We start from the raw sequence: 22,361 nt of genomic DNA, 5'->3' as shown, positions 1-22,361 counted from the left end.
AGTAAATCGCGTCGGTGACGACGTTCGACGTCACCATCGTCGAACCATCGTTCGTCATCGTCGTATTCGTCGTCTTCGTCTTTTTCTCGCGGGTTAACGTCGTTGCTGCCACTGTTGTTGTTGTTCCGCGGTTGCACGCGCACGGACAATGATCCCAGTGAAAGAGGATCATTACGGAGATTGAGTGACGTTCAGTGTGCTGGACCGAGTTGATCCAAGTGGACACGACCGTTCGAGCCCGGTGATCGCGATTTCGGCGATCGTCCGATGAATTCTGTGTCCTCTATGAAGGACGCGATTATCTAAATCGTTTTCCGAGGAGGAACCAGGAAAGAGTCTCGATGGAACAAGAAATCGTTGGATCTTCCACGAATCGATGCGGATAGAGGAAGTTTCTCCTTGTCTTTCTGCTTTGGCTGACGAAGAAAACACGCGAGTAGACTATTCGCGCGAGGTGTGAACGAGGCTTTAGGCGAAACCAGTCACGGTCCGCGATTTCTGGCGTCGCGTCGTGGTACTTCTCCTTACCGCGGTGGCATCGTCCTGTTATCCTGGAAGGACAAGGACGCTTAGAACCTCCTCGCCGTTTAATACCGCGCAGGGAAGCGCGATCGCAGAGGAAAACGCGCGTGCTGGATGCCAGCGTGTATTCTGCATCGTCTCGTGCAGGTAAAACTCGTCGAGCGTGGCTCTCGCGCCTCTTCCCTTTTATTTTCGTACGAATCGCATGCGCCGCGCTCGGATAATTGCCGAGGAAGTTGCAAAAGCCGCATTGTGTTTTCAGTCCCTGTCGGTTGTCTCTCGTCGAGTGAGAAAATTTTCGACGTCGCGCGCAACCCTTTCTTAATCGCTAGAACACAATTAACGATGAAAAGGTACAAAAGAGAAGAGTACAATAAATAGATAATAATCTTTCCTAAAACGATGCAATCGGGAACGAATAATCGACGAGATCGTCGTTATGTCCGAAGAAGAGTTACGCGAGTTTCGTCGGCTCTTACGTGATCGCTTAAATCGTTTCTCTTACTCGGTGATTTCTCCAGGAGCGTTCGAACGATCGATATTATTGTCAACATCGAAAGTTCGCAACATTGTACCGACGATGTATATCGATCGTGTAGAGGGTCTTTTACGCGCGATAAAGTTAACAATAAGATAATGAAATAAAGTTAAGAAAATATTATATAAATTATATATAACGATAATATTAGTCGTTTGAACGCTTCTTAACGCAAACACTTCCATTCCGTGGCGAACTTTTTAATCGATATACGACTCTTGCGCAACGGTGTTACGAATCGGACAAAAAGCTCCAGGAAACTCGGCTACCTAAATCCACCTTGGCCAGATTACGTCACGCTTGAATTCCCTTTCTTGATCGCGGCTGTAACTCGACGGGGGTGGGGAGGGGTATTTAAATCGGGGAAAGGAATCTCTCGCATATTTGCATCTTATAAGCTGCTATACAGCCTATAGCCAACTATATAGCCAAACTAGTTATAGCACACTGATATTTATTAAACGACGAAAGGACGATAAAGATAGCTTCAAAGACGGTTGAAGAGGAAAAACAAAAGTGAGAGAGAATGAGAGAGAGAGATTTGAAAGAAAAAGAAACTGACGATAAAACTGCGCAAAAGAAAGAGAACAAGGGGGAAAATTGAAAATCAATTTAGTTCGGTTTTTCGCATCGGTAAAGAGCACGTGGTGCTATCGAGATCCAAGAATACGCGTGTGCACGGGGCTATCGCATCGGATCCGATTTTGATAACTCGAGGCAAGGTGAACGCACTGACTTGTGACGCAGATGGAACGCGGAACCGAGGCAGGCGTTGCAGGAGACAAATGACCGTCTGCGAGGCCGCGAAACCGCCATTCGGACCAGCCTTCTCTCTCTTCAAAGCGCGCCTTTACGCGACCGATTTGTCGGACAAGGGCTTTTGCCGTGTGTGCGCCCGCCCTCCTTCCTTCTTAACCGTCTCTCTCTCTCCCTCTTTGCCCCTACCTCTCCTCTCCCTTCGCCCTTTCACCCCCTTATTTATCCTCCCTGTCCCCCCGGTCTCTCCACCTCTGGCAACCCTTTGATGCAAATGCTAATTCGCGATTACCGTTTTTGCTTCGTGCCAAATCGTGATTCACTCGATTTATAAATCATTCGCGACGGATTATACCGCGGGTAATGTATATCCCGCGGCGCGTATGCCTCTCTCGTGCATACACCGCGAGACTTTAAATCATAGCCTGGTGCCCCGTACTCGACCGTGATTTCGTCCTTTGCAAGACGCGCGCCGTTCCACCTCGTGAAAAAGCCGATTCTTCAAGTACGAGGGCAACTAAGCACGAGGCTCGAAGCAGTCGTAATTCCGATTCGCTCTGTCAATGAGATGTTTTTGGGCGTTGATTCGGTTGAGTGGGCACAGACGAGTGGACGATCTTAGTCGAGTGATATGGATTGAGTTTTGCGTTTGAAAGGCTTGGATAGCATCTTAGGACAATTAAACAGTCTTTCTCCTCTACTTATTTCTAGAGAAAGTTACAACGAAAGAATTCGATTGTAGGGAAGGAATCGAGTATTAAATTATTCGAGGCTCGTGGTATTTACGCGTTAATCCTTTTAAAGTCGGATGCTTTTGGGTCGTGAAGACATTTTTTCCTTTGAATTACGAACAGTAGAAACATGTTTGCTTGATGTTTCTATAAGATAAGAGGATATAATGTGTTAAAATTAGGACCAGTTCTACTGAAAATAATACATTTATCGTCGAGTTAGTAATTCGTTGCGGTACAATATCCTGGATATACGAAATTGAGCAGGAAAGAGTTAAATGAAATACAAATGCAACGATACATCGATCGTACGACCAGCTTCGATCACAAATTTCAGACACCTGGCCTGTTTTTTAACTCGGAAGAAGCATCTGACTCGTTATCTTATTTCCAAATATATTTCACGCAATAATCTGATAATCACGCAATTATTTCTCCACGGATGAACGCAACTTTAACGCGATAGAAGCATTACGACCGTGCGAACTAAAAATACATTTCTATGCATAGATTTTCAACATTTCGTTTCTACATTTCCAACCAAGTTGTGCAAACTGATCTTACATGTAGCAAGAGCAAATACGCGTAAAATATCATTGCACTTCGACTAAGATTAACAGTCTCTTGATTTATTATTTAATAATTGCAAGCAGAAAGCGGCTGCGATCGAGCGATATACCGGTTGATATGTTAATTCAGCGATCGTTCGAAAATTCGTTTCCGATTAAGAACCGGTGAAACTAGAGAGCGGGTTAATCGTCTGGCTTGGATTTTTTACCGAATCCTATTCCCGCCACGGATGTAACATCTGTTCTAATCCACCATCTACCTGTGTACGCACGTACTTTCTTCGTTCGTGTTTATTAAAATCTTTCGACGAGGAACTTTACGCGCGAATCGTTACGAAAATATTTGAGACTCACGAGCTGGCGTAACGAGCCACGGTTAAAGAGAAAAAGGGCGTAAGAGTGAGAAGGAACGAAGAAGCGAAGAGACGTGAGAGCGAGAGAGAGGTAGCGCGGAAAGGTGAAGGGGAGGAAAGAGGAAGCGAGAGAGCAGGTAGAGAATCGCGAGGAGGAACGCACAGGTGAGAACGAGAGGACAAAGAGAACGAACTGGGAGGGGGTGAGGTGGTTTGGAAGGGGCTTGCGACCAAGAGGAAGGAGGGACGAGCCAGGAGGAAGTCAACGTCCGAAGATTACGGCAATGACATTCGCTTTTTCTCACTCTCCTCCTCGTGTTCCTCTCTGGACTCGCTGTCTTTTTTCCTTTCGCGATCTTTTCCTCCTTTCGAATCCACCGATCTTCTCTTCTCTCGTCGTTCACCTTTCTTTCTCCTCTTCTCTCTCTCTCTCTCTCTCTCACTCTCTTTTCTCCCTCTATCTTTCGCTGTTACAGCTGGCGAGAAACGTTTTGGAAAAGAATAAAAACGCTAATATATTCGGCTATCGACCATGGTCGGGTCAAACTTTACCGATCGATCAATAATCGAAAGATTATTCCGAGAGAAGCGCGACTTGCTCTTAGTTTCGTTGATTCCACTTGCAACACGATTATCGATACCGTTCGATGAGCTTTGATCTCGTGGCGGAAGCATTCCTTCGCGTGTTTGTACGTAGCGACGACTCGTTTGTCCGCGAAAACCTTAGGAGATCGGGGAAATCGAGCAAGGTAGAACGAGATCGATCGCGCATGCTCGAACTTCCAGTTTATTTATACGTCTGGCCAGAGAGACGAATAACAGAGAGAACGAATAACAGTTTCTTCTTTTGTTGATCGCGTTCGAAGTCGTGGTTTTCCCTTGGTTTCTGATTTTCGTTTCGTTTTGATTTGTCTTTTCAGCGATGGATCACGTGAAAAGCCAGGGGACCACAGACCCACTGAAAATCGGTGGAAAAGGCCGTGCTTGCGTTACCCGAAAAAAGTTTTCCCCCTAGATAGTTCCGTTGTGCAACGTGGCAAATAAAGTGAAACTCAGAGAGAAACGAACAAAATATAAAGAAGGAAGAGAAAATACGCGGAGAGGAAGGAAGAAAAGGACGGAGAAAAAATATATATATATATATATAAACATAAGGGTAACACAAAGATAGAAAAAAAGTCAGGGTGAGAGAGAGAGAGAGAGAGAGAGAGAGAGAGAGAGAGAGAGAAGCAGAAGAGCGGAAAAGGAAAGCGAAAGCAGCGAATGATCTCTCGATCTCAACCAAAAAGGAAAGATAATGGGTTGAACCCTCGCATCGTTTTTATTTCGAAGCGGAAACCCGGGGAGAGAGAAAGAGAGAGAGAGAGAGGGAGAGAGCTAGAAGGGAAAATAACGATGTCGATGAGAACATGCCCTCGCACGAAGACGATACCGAGCGTCTTTTCAAACAATGCTGAACCCTGTCGAAGATCGCGATCCCACGGATTTTCGCAGCCCTCGGGCAACCAGATAGCTAACGAGAAAGGTCTTCTCTTCCTGTTGTGACACGGTGCCAGTGAAGTGCGGATTTTTTTCCCCGTTTGTTCGTGCAACCGCTGCCAGGTGCTTCGTAGTTGTTTGCTTTCGCGTTGACACGGGAAAAAGGATCGTGGAGAGAAAGAAAAAAAATAAAGGAAAAGAAATTGAATCTTGCGCGATCAACAACCTTCTATGAATCCAAACACACACATTTTGTGATCCACAGTTCTTCGACTTCGTTCATTTAACATTTTCATCTCGAACGAACCACGTCTTTCATTTTTCTCATATTTTCTTTCAGTCTCGCGTTTGTTCCGGTTTTAACCAGCCGCGAGTACCATCATCGATCGTCTGCTCGAGTAAAGAGTAAAGAGCAGAGAGTAGCCTGTTGCTCGGCTAGTGGCAAACAACGCGCTGGGATAGACGCAAAGAAGATACATGTACGTTGTATATAATAAATCCATATAAGTTTCTCTTGGAGCATATCAAGACGTAAAGTTGTTGAATCGGTGAAATTCGTGACGAGTCGGATTGAACTCGCCGATAAGGATCGGGAGAAAATAGAAACGTGTCACGGCGAGCGTAATAAAGCATCCGCGCGTAATCGTATCAGATTGAATAATAGGCTGCTCAAGGCTACCGAAAAGCATTGCCCCCGGCCGCCAGTGTCTGGAGAATAACGAGAATCGTATGAACGGGAGCAACGCATAATGTGTTCGAAGGCGCTTTGAAGGAGAGAGATTAACAGATAAAACGCGCTCTCTGGCCAAGCCGTGGACGTGCCAAAATTGTTCGTCAGTTGCCTGCGGACAGCTTCATTGAGAATCTGCCTGAGGAGTAACGGCCAGTGACCTCGGTTCAACCGCTCTCGAGAGCTCCGTTCGAGAGGAATGCTTTCTCGAAACCGTAGCATCGCGAAACCTGACGATCTTCTTGCGAAAACGTCGTCCTTTTCGCCCTCTTCGTCTTTTTCGTCGTCTTCTTCGTCTTCCTCGTCATTTCCGTGCCTGTCCTCGACGTTCCACCGTTGGTGAATCGGTCCGCGAGAAAACGAGATGTGCTCGACGATCGTTCGCGCGTAAAGTTTCCAGGTAACACGCTGTTTGGAGGAAAGCCGAGCGAGTGGATCGGGAAAAGTTGCACCGACGCTGCATTCGACGAGGATCAAGGAATTCGTAGAAACGCGGAGTGCCTCGTTCAGGTACTTTTCGCTTTTTTCGTTCTTTCTTTTTTTCTCTTTTTTTTCTTACTGCGTGTGCTCAAGGGATTGAACGAAAAGATATCACGGGGATAAAGAGCATAGATGTGTGTCGTTTCGCGCACTATTCGTTCCGCTGGTGATACACCAGTGAATATCCGGTGGGCACGAAGGTGACGCGCGATTCGCGAACCTCCTAAAGACCGTTTCGTTGCTGTGTTCCGTTTCTTCGTCGTGCGACGAAACTTGGAGTTCTGAACGCAGGATACATGTTTATAAATCAGCAGTGACACCTCCTCGATTCGTTAAACGAGAAACATCTTCGTACGAGGATCGGTTCGATTCTCAGTTCTTCGTCGATCTTAAGAACGGCGCTCTCGCGTCTAATCCTTGATCGAGAATAATATTTCATAGCGATAGCGTGATACAGTGGTTACGTACTTGAGCGTACGAAGAAGGAAGAGGCAAAGAATAATTACAGAGACATATAGCAAGCATAAAGAAAAAAGGGTCTCCTATAAATCTCGACATAGAAAAGTGATGAACACCGAGCCGGACGCGAATCGAGTCACGTAGCGAGTCGAGTACGCGAATGGTGACCGCAGTTGGTACCGAGGTGCGCGATCACCGACGTCATTATCACCATTACCTCTTCGTACAATGGACGTTTTCAAAATCGATCAGTCGCTGAGCGCGGGTCTGGGTAGCGCCCCGGCGCCAGACACCCTTACACCGGAAGTGTCGTTCGACGCTGGTAGTGAATTCAATCTGAGCTTCTTCGACGGACCAGAGGAGAACAGCACCCAAGGCTTCAGCGATCCCGGTTCCGTTGGTAGCGCCAGCGCATCGCCTCCACCTGGAACACCAGCCAGCATCCCTGTAAATCCTCCGAACGCCGCCCTACCGATTGTCCAAGTGCCCCCTGGCATCGTCATTAAGCAAGGTTTGTTTCATTTTCCTTTTTTTTTTTCTTTTTTTTCCCATCTCAATTTTCTGTTTGCTTTTCTGTCGTGTTTTATTTCCTCGGACGTTTCGTAATCTTTTAAATCCACTTCTGTTACCCCTGTCATTCGATTGCTAGGTTTTAACACGTAGCGACTCACGAAGGTATTTAAATATTCAGCGTAGACGATTTTTATGTATATGTCGCACGTGTTGGAGAAAATATTTTGCAATTTCATTGGCACCGATGTGCGACTATCACGATTATATCGGTAAAATTTGAAGTCAATTTGAAAATGTGCGTACGAGCTACGATAGACGTATTTACTCTAAACGTATATTTAGTCAAAAATTAGTATATACCGTATAAGCAACGATTTTGAACATATAGTAAGCGTTAGAAATGGACGCACTAAATTTTAAGGCTTATCTACTGAACAATTGCTTGTTTTATGATCTCTGTGAAATACGTAGCTATGTAGCCGTCGACTATGTTGCAGTTTCTATGTACATTTTTAAATTTCAAATTTCGTCGAGCGTCGTTACGATGTCGATAAAACTGCAAAATATTTCATACAGTACACGCGATATATTCGTAAAAGGATTCTGCAAATGTTCAGATGTTTCCGTGAACAACCGTATATAGCCGTTTCGTTATTTCGTACGGCGATCGCGATACAATCGGCAAGAAGGTGTGTGATTCTATGTGTTTAAATAAATCGAGAAACATTGTACGAAAAGATTTAATCGTAAAATTGTTTTTGACTTATCCTTTTCACGTACAATCACCTCCTAGTCGAAGTACGAACTATAAAAATAGAATGAATTTACGTTACGATATTGTTATCCGGTGATATTTTATGGTATGCCGTTGAAAGGAGAAGCATTGTTTAAAGTTTAAGCGATGATGTTTTGCAAGACGCGTGCCTTTGTTACGGTTTCTCGCACGGTTTAGTAACGCCGCGTGGATATGGGCGTTATGAAAGCGAGCGGAGGAAAAAATTGGCGCGTCGCTCGCGTACCTGGCATTTCATTACGCGATGATGAAAGTTGTAATTGATTGATTCAATTTTACGGTCCATGATCGTACAGGTAAAAAAGCTGACCAACTTATACGCTGTTGCTTCAAAGCGATTTAGACGTTACTTTTTTACAGGCTATTTCAGTGTATTGTTGTTCAGCAGATGATTTATATCGCTCTATATCCATAGAAGATCGCTAACGTCCGTATCGTATTTATGTGTTCATTTCCATTGAATTTATGACACTTGCGTCTGAAATTACTTGAAACGTCTTGAAATATTTTACTTGGTTGGTCTCGACCGCGATCTCTCAATCTTAAACGAGGATCTGGAGAATATTACACGCGAGGGAAATTGGTTTTATCTATCTTGAATTCCTACTCATTGTCGATAATATGTAAGTCTCACAGAACAAACACTTATCTCATTGACGATTAAAGTTGGATCCAAAGTCTCGTAATTTAAACATTTGTCCCAGTAGCAAAGAGAACACGTCAGGATAGAAGCGTTCGTTCGAAACTCTCCCAAACGAAGAAGACTCGAGACCGACATTGATATCTCTTGGCCCTCACGAAACTTTCAATTGTTTTAATAATACCGTTGCTTATTTTACAATTCTGATTCGCCATGTTTATCTGTCGCTTCCATCGTTCCCTCTTCTTAGATGGCTCTGTAAAGGTTACGATACAAATTGGAAAGGTCGCCGAGTGGTTTGCAATATTCGCGATTCGTTTCGAGGCGATCACAATGCTATCAGGCTACAATATAAATCCACGAAGCTCTGGTTGGCTACCACCGTCCTACCGATTTCTCTTTCAATTGAGTTTTCTTCGAGCGTTCCCATTGTCTGAAGGAAATATCGGATCGAAAACTGGTTTCGTACGATCCTCCTTGTGAATCCAGCCCAACCCCCGGCTCTCCTTTTCTCTTTCTCTCTTTCCTTCTCTCTTTGCCGCTCTCTATTTGCAAAGAGAACGGGGGCTGACATTTCACTCGCGAATCAACAGTGCACGGTAGAGAGATACACGTTTTCTTCTTACAATTAGGGTCTCGTATAATGCAGATTCGTTGCCCTTTTGCCGCGAACATCTTCGCTTGGGAAAATGCGAAAATCGTACCGATCAGCGTCGTCGTGGCGAAAGGGGCAGAAGAGAAAGCTGCACCGGCTGTTCGATTGTATCTAACATTTTTTAGGAAAAAATTTATTAGAATCAGAGAAAGACGATTGTTATTTTCTTAGAGTTATTTTATTTTAGATATAATCGTAAATATCGAACGAGGTGGATAATATTTGGAAATATTTGTACTTCGAAACGCACGTATTTCGTTGGTTTGATAGAAGATAGTCGATTTTAAAGTGTCTGTAAACATTGGCTTTATAACCGAACTAAGCATTTACTAGGACAAAAGCGTTGTAATCACCTAATAAACTTATATTTAGAACGAATAGATTGAAAGCCGAGAGAACTTGTTATAAAAGCGATATAAAATATTCCGAGGAAATAATACGTTTGTCTGGTCGTTTGCAAACGATTCAAATTTCTTGCGCGTCATCCGACATATAACCGACCGAGGACAAGCTGCGTAAAGTTTCAAACAACCTGAGACGTGACACTTTGAAGGAATAATACGAGTTACATGCATCTACCCTTATGTGACAATCAAAAGTTGAGACATCGCGACAACGAGATCAGCATTAGAACAATTTAGGGATATGCATTATCGAATGAAATGCTATATACGTTCAAATGTTAATTACGCTAATGTTTAGCCAATACAGGACCGTGGTTTGATTTTTATAATGCGATCAATTTTTAGATATATTTCTCGTGCATCGTAAATACTCTAATCATCCAACCCCATTGTGTTTATGCAAGTGGAAACTTTTATAAACACAGCTAGAGAAACGAAATCCAAGCATAGTTTCCAATATTAACGAGATTAAAATGCTTTAAATGTTTTACGTACGTCTGTATGTTACACTTATCTTTTAATCCTTCATAAATCCATAGAAACCCGCAGTCTAACGATAACGTTATGAACTTTGCTATTCGCGTCCCAAAATATCGAAAACTACTATCAGAAGCTATTAAAATTCTCAAGAGAAGAGATACTATATCCAGTGTCTAATACGATCAGACCGCGATTCTTTCAACATCACTAGGTAACTACCTTTTCGTTAACCATGAGAAGCGTCGAGAGATGTCGAGGACCACTGTGGAAGTCGCCATTTAAATTATACATTCGTCTAAAAGGACTGTGGTGTCGATTTGATACGATGGTTCCCGAAAATCCAACTTTGAATTTCAATCTCGATGCGGTCAAGGTCTGTCACGGCTGAATCTATTCAGAACAGTTCCCTGAAGGGAGATGCGTTAGTACGCGACGAATCGTCGCGAGGAATTTCCTTTTTCCTCGATGCTTCTACGCTCGTGTCATCCGCTGTCGATAACTTTCTTGATGCTCAAGGAACAGACTCCTGAATATTTCTCGACCTGTCATCCCGCTAGGGTCCAAGGGAATTCTCGTGAAAGCACGATGACGCAGTTTACCTTTGCGCACGTCCATCCGCATAATTCGCCCGCTCCGCTGTCGTTCACGCAATTTTTTCTCGCTCAAACTTTGCAAGAAGGTTCACCAGGCACTTTAAAAACAACGAACTTTCGTTGAGGATCGACAGTTCGCTTAATCATCCCACGGTATTCTTTTTAAATCGTTGCGAACTGCTCGCGAGAACGAAAGCAGCATCTTGGGTTTTGTTAAAAGTCAAACGAAGCTTGGCACCTGAGGGTTTGGTGGTGTTCGAAGGGAAGTAGAATAGAACGGATGATATTAATGTTCGTCTGTTTGATAGATCTCTTTTCCTGCCTGTTTATTTGATGGAGTGATTGAGTTTTATTGACTGATGGTGAATTATGAGGCAGAAAAGTTTTCTTCGCTCTGTGTACGATATTTTGCGTGGCTATCTATCGATCATTGTATTGCGAGGTAATTGTAGAATTGATGTAAAGAAAGTGGGAATGGAGCGACGTAAATTTTCACATATAAGAAATTGTTATCTATCGTCGTAAATTAAATTACTCTGTGAATAGTTGTACGTTTATAACATAAAGATGCAAAACTGCACATTGTACGGGTAATATGCAAAAATATATAAACTATCAAGAGTACGCTACCCTTCGTGAATAAAACAAATCCTTTTGTCTTGTTTCGAAACAAACGTTGTTTTACTTATGTTTCTAACAATATTTACACAAACATCCTCGATCTATTAACAATTTCGTACATCTCTGCGAAGATTCACTATCATTCGGTTGTTGCTCTTAAATAAATTGTCTTTATAAGAAAGAACTTGTAGCAAGTCATATCGATTTAAGGTTGCTAAATAAATTCTTATGGATAAATCACTTGCGCTAAAATAGAAAGAAAAGAATTTTCCTCTCTGGAAGAAACATAAGAATACAAGGTTATATAAAAAACTGGTAGATGGAACAGGAGATTAGAAAAGTGATCTATGATAGAGCGGAAAACTATTAGTTACACCTAGCTTCGATATATATATCTTTTCTATTTTTATGTCATTGCGCAATGCTTGTATCATCGCATTCTAAAAAATTCGTTTCACTAGGACTCGATTCCTCTAGGTTCGACAGCGATAATCGATTCGAAATCGACATGTATTCACGACGATCTGACGAATGGAGAGGCGATGCTCGGACCGTCGATGACCGTTCGCAGTCATTGGCGTCCTGTTCATGTCACGTAAATCGTCTTCCTGGAACGAAGGCCACGAGAAAGTTCGTGCCGCTGGTTCAGTGCCACGGTCACGCTACGTGCGTGGCATCGACTCCGACGAAAGTAAACTAAATCCAAAGGATTACGCAACACCGTTTTAGCAGTCTCTCGATGTGCTTCTTTGACCGCCTTCTTTCTCATTCCATCTTTTCACTCCTCTTCCTTTTTTCATCTTTTTGTCATTTATTTTTAACTGCTTAATAAATTCTCGTGGACTCGATAGAACCATCTTGCTAAACCCAAGGATCTCACGATGGAGACATTTGCGTGTAAATTACTGTTATACAATATTTCTTGGAAATTTAAGTAAGTTGATGATAATTAGTATGAGTCGAGTTTATGTTAATTAATTAAGAGTAAGGAATTGTACATGTGTTGATACGTAAGATTAAATTTGGAAATTCTGCGACGATATTTGTATTAAAAATGTAAAACATATAAATATTAAGGAAACGTTCTTCTCTGTTCAAAATTTTTCCCAATCTTTTCCTATGTTTTCTTTCACAATCACCTTTAAAATGCATATGTGTCGATGAATTTAATTTATTTCGACGAGAGAAAGCAATCTTTGATCGAAATGATATACTCTTAAATCCATATACTATAGTAATGTAACAGTTCCAAGCTTACATAATTACAGAACATCTTAGACAAATGATTATTCTTGAAAAACGTTCTAGCGTCTAAAACATCTCTTGGGAGACAAAGTTTAAAAGCTGTCAGGTATTTGAAAAAAATTGCATTTTTTATTTCACGCGCTTGATCGTTCAAAACGTCGAACTCTCATACAAATGGCCGGCTACTCAGAAGGATCTCTTCAACGTGGTCATTGGTTTTGAATAATTGCCGGATACTTCCGAGTGTAATATAAGCACGACAGAGTCGTGTGTCGAGTTAACGTGCTTTATTAATATTCATGCAACCAGATACTCGTTTCTTGTCTTCGTATGGCGTTCACCTTTTCGATACGTTTCCGGATTTTTTACACGCCCGTATACTCGTCGCTTATCCTTTGATATAATCCAGTTTTCCTGTAGAAAAAGTGACAGAATCTCGTTAAAATTTATGGTTGCCATAAGAATTCGAAACGATCGCACACATGTTGTTTCGTGGCGAACCGTGTTTTTCTAAAGCTATATTTTGCTTGTCAAGAAGGAAAAGGGCGACGAAAGCTGACTCGTGTACTCGCTTTTAATCGAGTCAGTCTGAAACTACCACTATGCTAGTTTCTGTGTCTAAAAATAATTTCCGCGGGACTAATTTGTTCGTCTCGTACGAATTGAGCTTTCTATCCGCATTCGACAGGTTATCGCATCATTTCCTTGCCCTGAAGCCTTATAGATACCAGTTTTTGACACATACGTAGTTTCACGTGTTTACATAATTCTGTGACTTTTATCCATTCGTTTCTACTGGTCAATTGGTATTTGACTCTATGGTTAGTTAACATCAGTGACAATTACATAAAATATGCTTTTAATTATCTACGTTAAAGGAATAAACACTTGTAATCGCCGTCCCGATTTTTAACTTGTTGAATATATGAGACATGTTATAAGTTATAGCTAACTGTAATATGTTTTTAGCTTCTTATATTATTTGTATGCTATATGAATTTTCTATGCTTATTGACTTATTACGATATCCTATTAAATTTATTGGATGCAGTTATATATTACGCTGTAACATTAAGTATTTACAATTACAAATAGTTGCGAATAGTTTAGTTAGCAAATTTTCTCACTAAACGAAGGAAAATAACATCATAATTACGAAAACTTCATAATTACCCAAAGGAAAAAGGAAAACGAAGAAACGAATCAAACTTGTTTCCGCGAAAGTTAGAAATAGCTTAACCTGATTGGCGCCAGTCACGTAAGGGGCGCCAAATGCGCGGTGTATACCACGATTAGGTACGTACCTGGCGCAGATGCGAGGAGAGGAGCCGGGGTAGAACGCGCGGATATTAACGCGAGGAAATATTCTGTGCACCGGCAAAAAGTGACGCGGTATTCCATTATCCTCGTCGGCACGATGCAAAACCGGTCGAAATGATTGGATTTTTATCTTCCATCTTGCTCGTTGCCCCGTTCCCCGTCTCTGTTCGTAGCGCGTATCGCGCGCAAGTTACCGCGTTTCTTCGTTTCTTTCTGGCGTGTTACGAGTAACGAGGAACGCCGCGCCGCCGCGACCGAGTGAGAGAGACAAGGACGAAAGACGCGCGCGCACACGAGCGCGAATCGCGCGTGGAGACGCATGTGCGTACGCGAATGTGTGCGCTGTTACCGTGTGACTCATCCAGGTACATTGCACCCGGTACGTGTCCGGTACAAGCTCGAGTCGGTACGCTCAACGAGCGTCCGCGTCCAATATTTTCCGATTTTTCGATCGATTCAATGTCATTTTGATTTGTCCCGCCCGATGATTCGATATTTCAAAGTGAAGCGTGCTTTAAAAGTGAATTTATCTTGGGCTTTGGGAATTGCACAGGCGAAGAACAGGCGGTGCGGCTGTTGAGAAAACTGAGAAGTATAACTTATCAAAAGTACCTATAAGAGCTCGTCGGGTACGCGAATTTAATTGTTTTATGCCAGTTCGCTCGTGATTAACGACGATTACTATCATCGACCAGCCGAGGGAGATGCTCTGGAGGCGGTTTGTACTTACGAGGTTACGATCGTAGCCGATGTCTCGCGAGCTGCACGCAGTTTGACCACGTACGGATATAAAGCGTAACGTGTCGTTACGTTAGCACGAAACCGATACTCGCCGACGGACATTCGTTAGAAGAGCGTTTAACCCAATCGCTTCCTACCGGCCTTGCCATTTCCTTCGAACATGTGCGTGCGACCAGAGAAAACGAAAACATTGAGAGTGGTGTGGTCTTGACTCGGAACGGTGCGCTGGGAATCGCGTGTGAATTATTAAAAGTCGCCGAGACGTGTGGTAAATACATACTTCTCGGTCCGTCTTTCTCCGCCCTTCCTTCGACTTTTCAGAGCTCCTTGACAGTGTCTTGTTCGTACCATCGGTTAGTCTCTTTCGCTCGTTCCCTTTCGTCTTCCGTGCTGTGCGTCTCCGTTTTTGTCTCTCTCCATCGTGCCAATGCCAGTTCGCGTCTCCCTCTCCGTTTCTCCTTCTCTTTCCGACGTTCTCGCGCGAATCCTCGTCGTTCTCCGTTGCACCTCAAGAGCAATGAACTCTCGGTAGGGTATATCATCAGTGAAGTGATGCTACCAGTGCGCGTGTGCGCGAATGTATGCGTGCGCGCGCACGCGAGACCGTGCGTGTGTAGCAGCACACAACACGGTCGAGTCGCGCGTTTCTATCGCACCTTTTCTCTTCCTTTCTTTTTCCCTGCATATACATACGCGTCGAATAAAATGAAATCACGGCGTATAGGATACGCGGTGCACCGAAACATTGGTGCACGCGCAGCTACGACCAGAGACAGCCACGTGTAGAATGCATACATCGACCCTAACCGCGATACATCTCCGATCCCCTGCTTTCTTTCTCTCTCTCTCTCTCTCTCGTCCCTCTCTTTCCCTTTGCATTATAAAACGATTGACCTTCCGGATACGTTTTAACGAGGTATCACGCGCGGTGATAATGGCCGGACAGAGAGTTTCGCGGCTCGTAATTGAAAAAGAAATTTTATTCCTTGCTTCGGTATTATGCCGCACGGCAATCTAGTTGCTCGCGACTCGCTCTCAAGTCGTCAGCCAGGAAACTAACAATCCATTTGCTATTCGGTGCTTTGTCTAGCGCTGCGTGCAGCACACTCTTCTTCGCAATACGTTAAGGAAACTCTGATGTATTGCTATTCGAGTAAATCAATTTAGTTAAATAGAGTATTGCGGTTTGGCATTGAGGTAAGGAAAAATTGTGTTACGTAAACTTAAAGTAATTGGTTTCTCAACTAAACAGGAGAGAAAATGTTGCATAATTTCAAGGGTCATTAAAGATTTATTTGATACCTGTTGTTCTTTTTTTAATTCGGCCGATAATTAAATGATATGTTAATCGGTAGTTTGTAGCGGAGTAGCTAGGGATAAGATTTTTTGCAGTGTAGAAGACTTAGCTAATGGCAATGCTAATGACGGTAAAGGTAGAAGAGACCTTTTTAGAAGGAGAAAGAGAGTCGTGTTAGCGTTGGCAGTGCAACGCCATTGAACTGCCTACTATGTAGGTATACAGTATACAGTACCAAGTGGTCATGCAACGGTAAAATTAAGGGAAATTGATTAAGATCGGCTGTTCCGTGTGTATCTGATCGAACTTGTACACCCTGACTTCCTGGTGCAGGAGCAGTGCCTCGTGATTAATGCGAATTCTTTGATGCTAAAAACGTATAAGCACTTGTAACAAAGTTAAATTTTTTTACAAATTTTTGATTTATTTATTTACTTCTGAAAAAGAACAATTCAATACGGTTATCTTCTTTAATAAATTACTTTGATGTTAAAATATTTTCTCCATCGAATATCGAAGTTTCACTCTTAAAATACATTTTTGCTGATATCTATAATTTTCAAGTCGCTGATCAATTCGATATTCTTTACTCGAATTATCTTTGCGTATACAAAAATTCGTGTTATTTACCGGCACCCAAAGACCTAATATTTAAACGCGACAGAACTGTCTATTTGTGTAGACTGCAGACTGTAGATTGTAGACTGTAGACCGTGGAGTGTAGAGTGTAGAGTGTAGAGTGTAGAGTGTAGAGTGTAGACTATAGACTGTTACATTCCCTCATGAGTATGGCGATTCTTCCCGCAATGGGGTCGTTATTCACGAGATAAAAGGCACGGTAAAATGGTGGTTACCGCGAAGCGATTTCGTTGCATCAACGAAACTCGTTCGGCGCACAAATAAGCGCGCCGTAATCGCACGTGCATTTCAGGCACTGTGTACGTTACATCACACATATTACGTGTCGTGTACCGTCACACGTATGCATACGCGTTCCTTGACGCGTTAAACGCACACGAAGAGTGATTATTTCCTTTCTTGCTGACCCGCTGTAGTCCTCCCTGTTGTACACTTGTTTTTTTGCACGTACTTGCACACCCTGTCTCGTACACACATGCGTATAACACGTATACAGGTGTGCACGTACGTATTTGAGTAAACTTGGAGTACACATTTCCCTGTATGCGTATCGAGCTACAGTATATGTACATCGAACGAATATACAAGAAATGAGAAAGATAAATGTACGTGCATAGGTCCACCGTGAGCGAATGCTAATAATATTCACTTCCTGTAACTCAGTTATATTAAATCACTGCAACCGCCTCTCCTGCTTTTCTGCGTTATTACCGTTTTCCTCCATGCAGTACCATTACCTCCTACTGGCAGTGCGCGTGCACATGCGCACGCGCACCAACACTAGCGGCCGTGTACGCGTTCAGCCACTCCGATGAAAAGGTAAAAGAAACCACGTTTCCTCTACGCATCCTTTTCTTTCTTGGCTGGCAGTCGCACGCTACCACCGGCCGTGCTTTTCGTTGTTCGGTCTATCGTCGATCAACCAGTGTTCTCTTAGCAAACTTTATTACCACAGCGTTTCGCTCTACATATTTTCCATTCGGAATGTTCTACATAAATAAGCGGCCGAGGAAAATAATGCTTGTTATTTTCGTGCGCGGAGAAAGCTCGTTAAAGACTCACATAACTTCGTCAAATCTACGCGCCAATATGTACTTATTTTCTCGTTTGGAGAAAAGAACTCGTTTGTATTATGAATAATTTTTGCACTTATGCAAATTCCATACCCAAGCAGCGTGTAAGTGCCGTTGCACGTGCGTTTATCGGTAGACCCGAAGCGAAGATCAAAGAAAAGTGACTATAGCGAGAGTAGATCGATCTGGAAACTCGTATCTTTTGCCCGAAACGAGCGAACGGAATCAGATTTTTTTTATCTTTATCACGCCCACTCTATTAGCGTTTCCGGACGATCCGGTTTCGCATACCGGTCTATTAGCGACGCTCAACTTTATTCGTCGCTTCTGTCTGAATTCGATAACGTCCGGGCCCTTATTCTTTCGCCGGCAACCTCGCCCCTCTTTTCCGCGTACGTGAACTCCTTGCACAGCCGTCGCACTGGTGTGTGCACGTACACGTATCTAGCGGTAAGGTAAGGACGCAGACCTTGACCATGAATACGAGTTGGTGGATTGCATAACTATAGTTATGTGCGGTGGTACGGCGCGCGGTGGCTCTCCCTGCGACAGTAAAACGTGTCCGTGTACGCACACTACGGACTGCATGCTGCACGGGTGCGTGTGCGTAACGCGCATGTGCGCGCGCACACGTGGGTCGATCAGTGGCGAACGTCATCTGTGTATACACTCGAAACGACTTGACTTTTCCGTCTAAAGATTCAAACAGAACACAATTTATCGTCAGACTTTTAGATTTAACGATAAATTCAATATGCACGTTAAAGTCGTTGACGGTGTCGTTGACTTTACGAAAATTCGAAGATTTAAATAATTTCACAAAAATTAGAAGGTTTAAATGGCTTCTTACTTATGTAATACCACCGATAATTGGCGATTAGATCGACGTATAATTAAATGCAGCGAAATGTCATTTAATCTTCCTCGGTGTTGTAGAAGATATCGATGATGAAAAATCGCGTACAATATCGTGCTATACAATAACCGTGCTATTCTCGTTGCTTCTTTGTCACGTTTATGTCTCATTAAACATCTTTTCTTTTTTAGAATATATCGCTGATAAGAAACGTGGATTATACAAAAGTTAATGAAATTGTATTAAGTATTGAAATCAAATATTTAGAAACTAGATACATATTTAATATCTTTTAGAATATTATATCCATTTCGAAGAGATCGATAGTATTAAGTAAGTTATTAAATATTATTTTATCAAATTAAATATATAATACGTTACCTCCATCATCCTCGATCGAATCTATTAATCCTATCCTCCTATCCTCGATCGAATCTATTAATTCTATCCTCCCATCCTCGATCTCAGTTACTCAATGTTTCTACTTTTTCCTGCGTTTTATTTTCATCTGGTGTTTGCACATAAGACGAGAAATGTGTATGTATCGGCTGCGATACCACATACTGTCATCGAGTGCACTGCACTCGTCGGCGTGTCACGTACTCGCGTGTTCGCACGTGAGCGTGCACAAATGCGCGCGCTAACACACAGTAGCGAATCTGCGCACGCACGCACGCGCGCTTGCGCATATGCGTACGTATACACACGTGCGTTCAGCGACGCGTTGAAACGGGCGGCATTGCGTACGCAGACGTAAAGGCTGCGACCTTGCCTTTAAGCTTCAAACAGCTGTTCGAGGCGTTGTTTTGAGCCTTCGTGAAATGGAACGCGAATGAACGCCGAGGGGTTGCGAGGCATCGGCGGTGAGGGCGTCGTAACCTGTGGCCTCGAGATCGCGTTTGCACTAGTGTTAAATCTTCGGGTCGATGTATTTTCATTGCAAATTCACTCGCGCTTTTACGCGCGATACGATCACTGGGTCGCATCGATTTCTTTCGAACCGATGATTCTTGGAAAATTACGCCTAAGCGTTGTTCGCCGAAGTCTGATTCGAAATGAGTTTAATTCTTTTAGTTTAATCGATGCAACGTTTTATCCTCATGCTCGTCAAGGTTGCTTCGTAAGGAGAATCGTTTCTGATTTTCAATTCTAATCATTTTTGTTATATGGATGTCGCCAGAAATTGTGTAAGATTTTCAAAACATGTAATGTTGTGTCTGATTAAAAATATTATGGGATTATATTTCCTACCGTTCGTAGGAGTTCTGTCTTTTAACGATTATATTCTTTAACTTACGTATAACTGAAATAGCGTAATATCTGAAAAATATTAAACTACCATACGTAATTATCGTCAAGCAATTTTCAATCTTACAGATTAAATTTAATATCGTAACCAAACTTTACCTCGTATGTAACTCGCGTTTGTCACGTTCGGCTCGCAGTTCAATGACCGCGTAACGTTGTAAGATAAGAACTTAGTTTCTTATTACCCGTACGGCACTCACTGTTTATGTTATAAAGGGTAAAAATTATAAGGAATATTGAATTTTTCTCTCAAGATAATTTTTATAAAGTTGCTCAGTTATATCGTTATTATGTGTTACATATACATCCGATGTTAGCAGGTTGCGGGGCGCAAAATTAAGAACTTCTATTCGTACAAATTAGTCATAAATCGGCTGCTATCGTATCGCCTTTATCAGTTAATTCTCACGTTTGGTTCTCCGAAAAAATCGTAGGGCCGAGTCCCCGCTCGGACCCTGCCATCAGACGTGAGTTATCGGTTGCACCACCCACTGGTCCTGATTTTCCACCCACTTGAACGCACTTCGTACCTGCCTCCGCATAAATTCTCTCCCTTTCTCTCTCTTCCTCTTTCCGATTGTTATCTGCAGGATGTTACGAGCTAAAGTTGTGCACGTCGAACATCTCAGACGAAAGAGAAAGTCCGCTTGAATTAAGTCGTCTCAGTTAAAGAAGATTTACTGGTAATTACTTTTCACTTAACGCTTGATGCTCGATTAATATTAATTTCTTGTCTCTTACCGTGTTAACGCATCGATATGTGTTAATCATGTTGTATCACGAAGTCTTTCCAACAGAAAGATTACGTTTGTAAATTCATTATGTCTTCTAAGTGGTAATTAATTTTATATCGTGAAAGTATAGTTTTTTAGATTCGACAGTTTGATAGTCGATGACTATTCTTGATACGTAGTTTGATAACCTTTAGATGAGATTCGGTTGATGACTATGTGTCTTGCTGTCACGTGTAATTTGACATTTTCTAAATTGGTTGAATATCACTAAATAATGTTGTTCGTAATGTAAAAAAGGTAATTAGGAGATGATGTATGTAGCTGTAATTACGTAATGTCATAAATTATCTTTGACAGGGAAAATTTAAAAGATAGAAATATAGGAAAGTTCCTACATGATTTTAGAGATGAAGATACACATGGCAGCTATTATAAAGTTCAAAGTGTCTTAATGACGTACTCATTAATTTTCTCAATCCAGCTTCAACTCTAATATTTTTTGAAATAAATAACATGAGAATATGAGAAAGAACACGATACGATCATTAACGTTGGTCATTCAGTATCGAATGACAAAAATAGTTTCCGCGTAAATTTCTTCGACACTTGAAAATAGCCATGCTGTTATATAATGCACGCTATCGTCGAGGCTGGCTGATTTTCCACCTGCACGCAGCTAGTTCGAGTCGACGCACATAAATTTGCCCCACCTTCTCTTACGATGATTATCAACGGGAAGTTATTCGACGCAGTTTCACCTACGAGCACGCGTGATTCTCTATCGAGAAGAGGACGACGAAGAAAATGCAGAAGAAGAAGAGGAAGGAGAAGCAACAGTTCACGCATACTCGTGATTTTCGTGCAGCGTAGTGGGTCGGCCGGTCGATCGTAAACGATCATCGGTCAGACGATGAATTCGACGCGAATCGACAGCTTTTGATCGGTCGATTCGTCGATGGATCAAGATAAATCGTATGGGGAGGGATGGGTAGGGGAAAAAGGTGGACTGTTCGCGACGATGGCCGCAGAGTCGATGGTTGTTGCGCCGAAGGAGAAGGGAAGGCTCATCAAAGAGGCATTGAACTCAGGATTCCGTGCGAGGACCACCGTGGAATAAGAAGCCAGCGACTTGCGCGATTCGTTCATTCGAGGGACGTGCGAATCACCGGTTTTCGCGCGCACCGCGTTCACCTCGTCTACTTTGACGGTCGAAGACCTCCGGTTTCGCAGGATGCCGAGCCAAGGCGGACATCTCTTCCGCTTCTTCGCGATTGACGGACGTTGATGTATCAAAGAGTTCAACGGACGCTCGAGAAACGCGAATCTCGCCGCGGATCCTCTTTTTCTCACTCTAATTCTAACACCAGGTCGTTTCTTTTTCTTTTTTACCATCGTTTCCTTTACCTGATCTTCCTTTTCTATCTCTAAACCTAAATCTCTCTCTCTCTCTTTCTTTCTCTTCTCTTCTCTTTTCTTATCCATCGAAACGCCGAACGTTCTCTTTGCTATTTAGTTTCTTCGCTTAACTTGATCCTTAGTCAAACCTGTTTCCGATTTCGATGAGAAAGTCCGTTCTGTGACATCGTTCCTGACAGTCACGTGGATCGTGTCCTTGTAACGGAAAGCCATCAGATAACGAGCGATGTTCATGAATTGGATTTTTCTGACCGTTATCTGGTACACCGGGGAAATTGCACGGAGCAGGAAGAAACTTTAGCGGATGGTTCGGTTCCAGTTGGAATAAATAGAAGCGTTTTGAACCATGGCGTTATCGATGCTGGGTTACGGGCCGTTTGGAATACAAAGGAGAAGGCGTGCTTGTTCAAATTATT

At 42.7% G+C, this 22,361-nt stretch overlaps 1 protein-coding gene across 3 annotated transcripts in view; it reads left to right on the top strand.

Annotated features, from left to right (window-relative positions):
* Positions 1-22,361, top strand: part of Eip78C (Ecdysone-induced protein 78C) — a 141,821-nt gene that overhangs the window by 14,003 nt on the left and 105,457 nt on the right. For 2 of the 3 annotated variants that reach the window (XM_069131209.1, XM_069131206.1), the window contains exon 3: positions 4,390-7,128. The exons of the other annotated variant lie outside the window; for it this stretch is intronic. In XM_069131209.1, the coding sequence (XP_068987310.1) occupies positions 6,846-7,128 (283 nt within the window). In that variant the 5' untranslated portion in view covers positions 4,390-6,845. The remainder of the gene's footprint in view (positions 1-4,389; positions 7,129-22,361) is intronic. 3 annotated transcript variants of the gene reach the window in all.

This window comes from Bombus flavifrons, chromosome 2 (genome assembly GCF_040668555.2).
Source record: "Bombus flavifrons isolate JBK064 chromosome 2, iyBomFlav1_principal, whole genome shotgun sequence".
Classification (NCBI taxonomy): domain Eukaryota; kingdom Metazoa; phylum Arthropoda; class Insecta; order Hymenoptera; family Apidae; genus Bombus; species Bombus flavifrons.
This window is presented reverse-complemented; position numbering and strand designations above follow the sequence as displayed.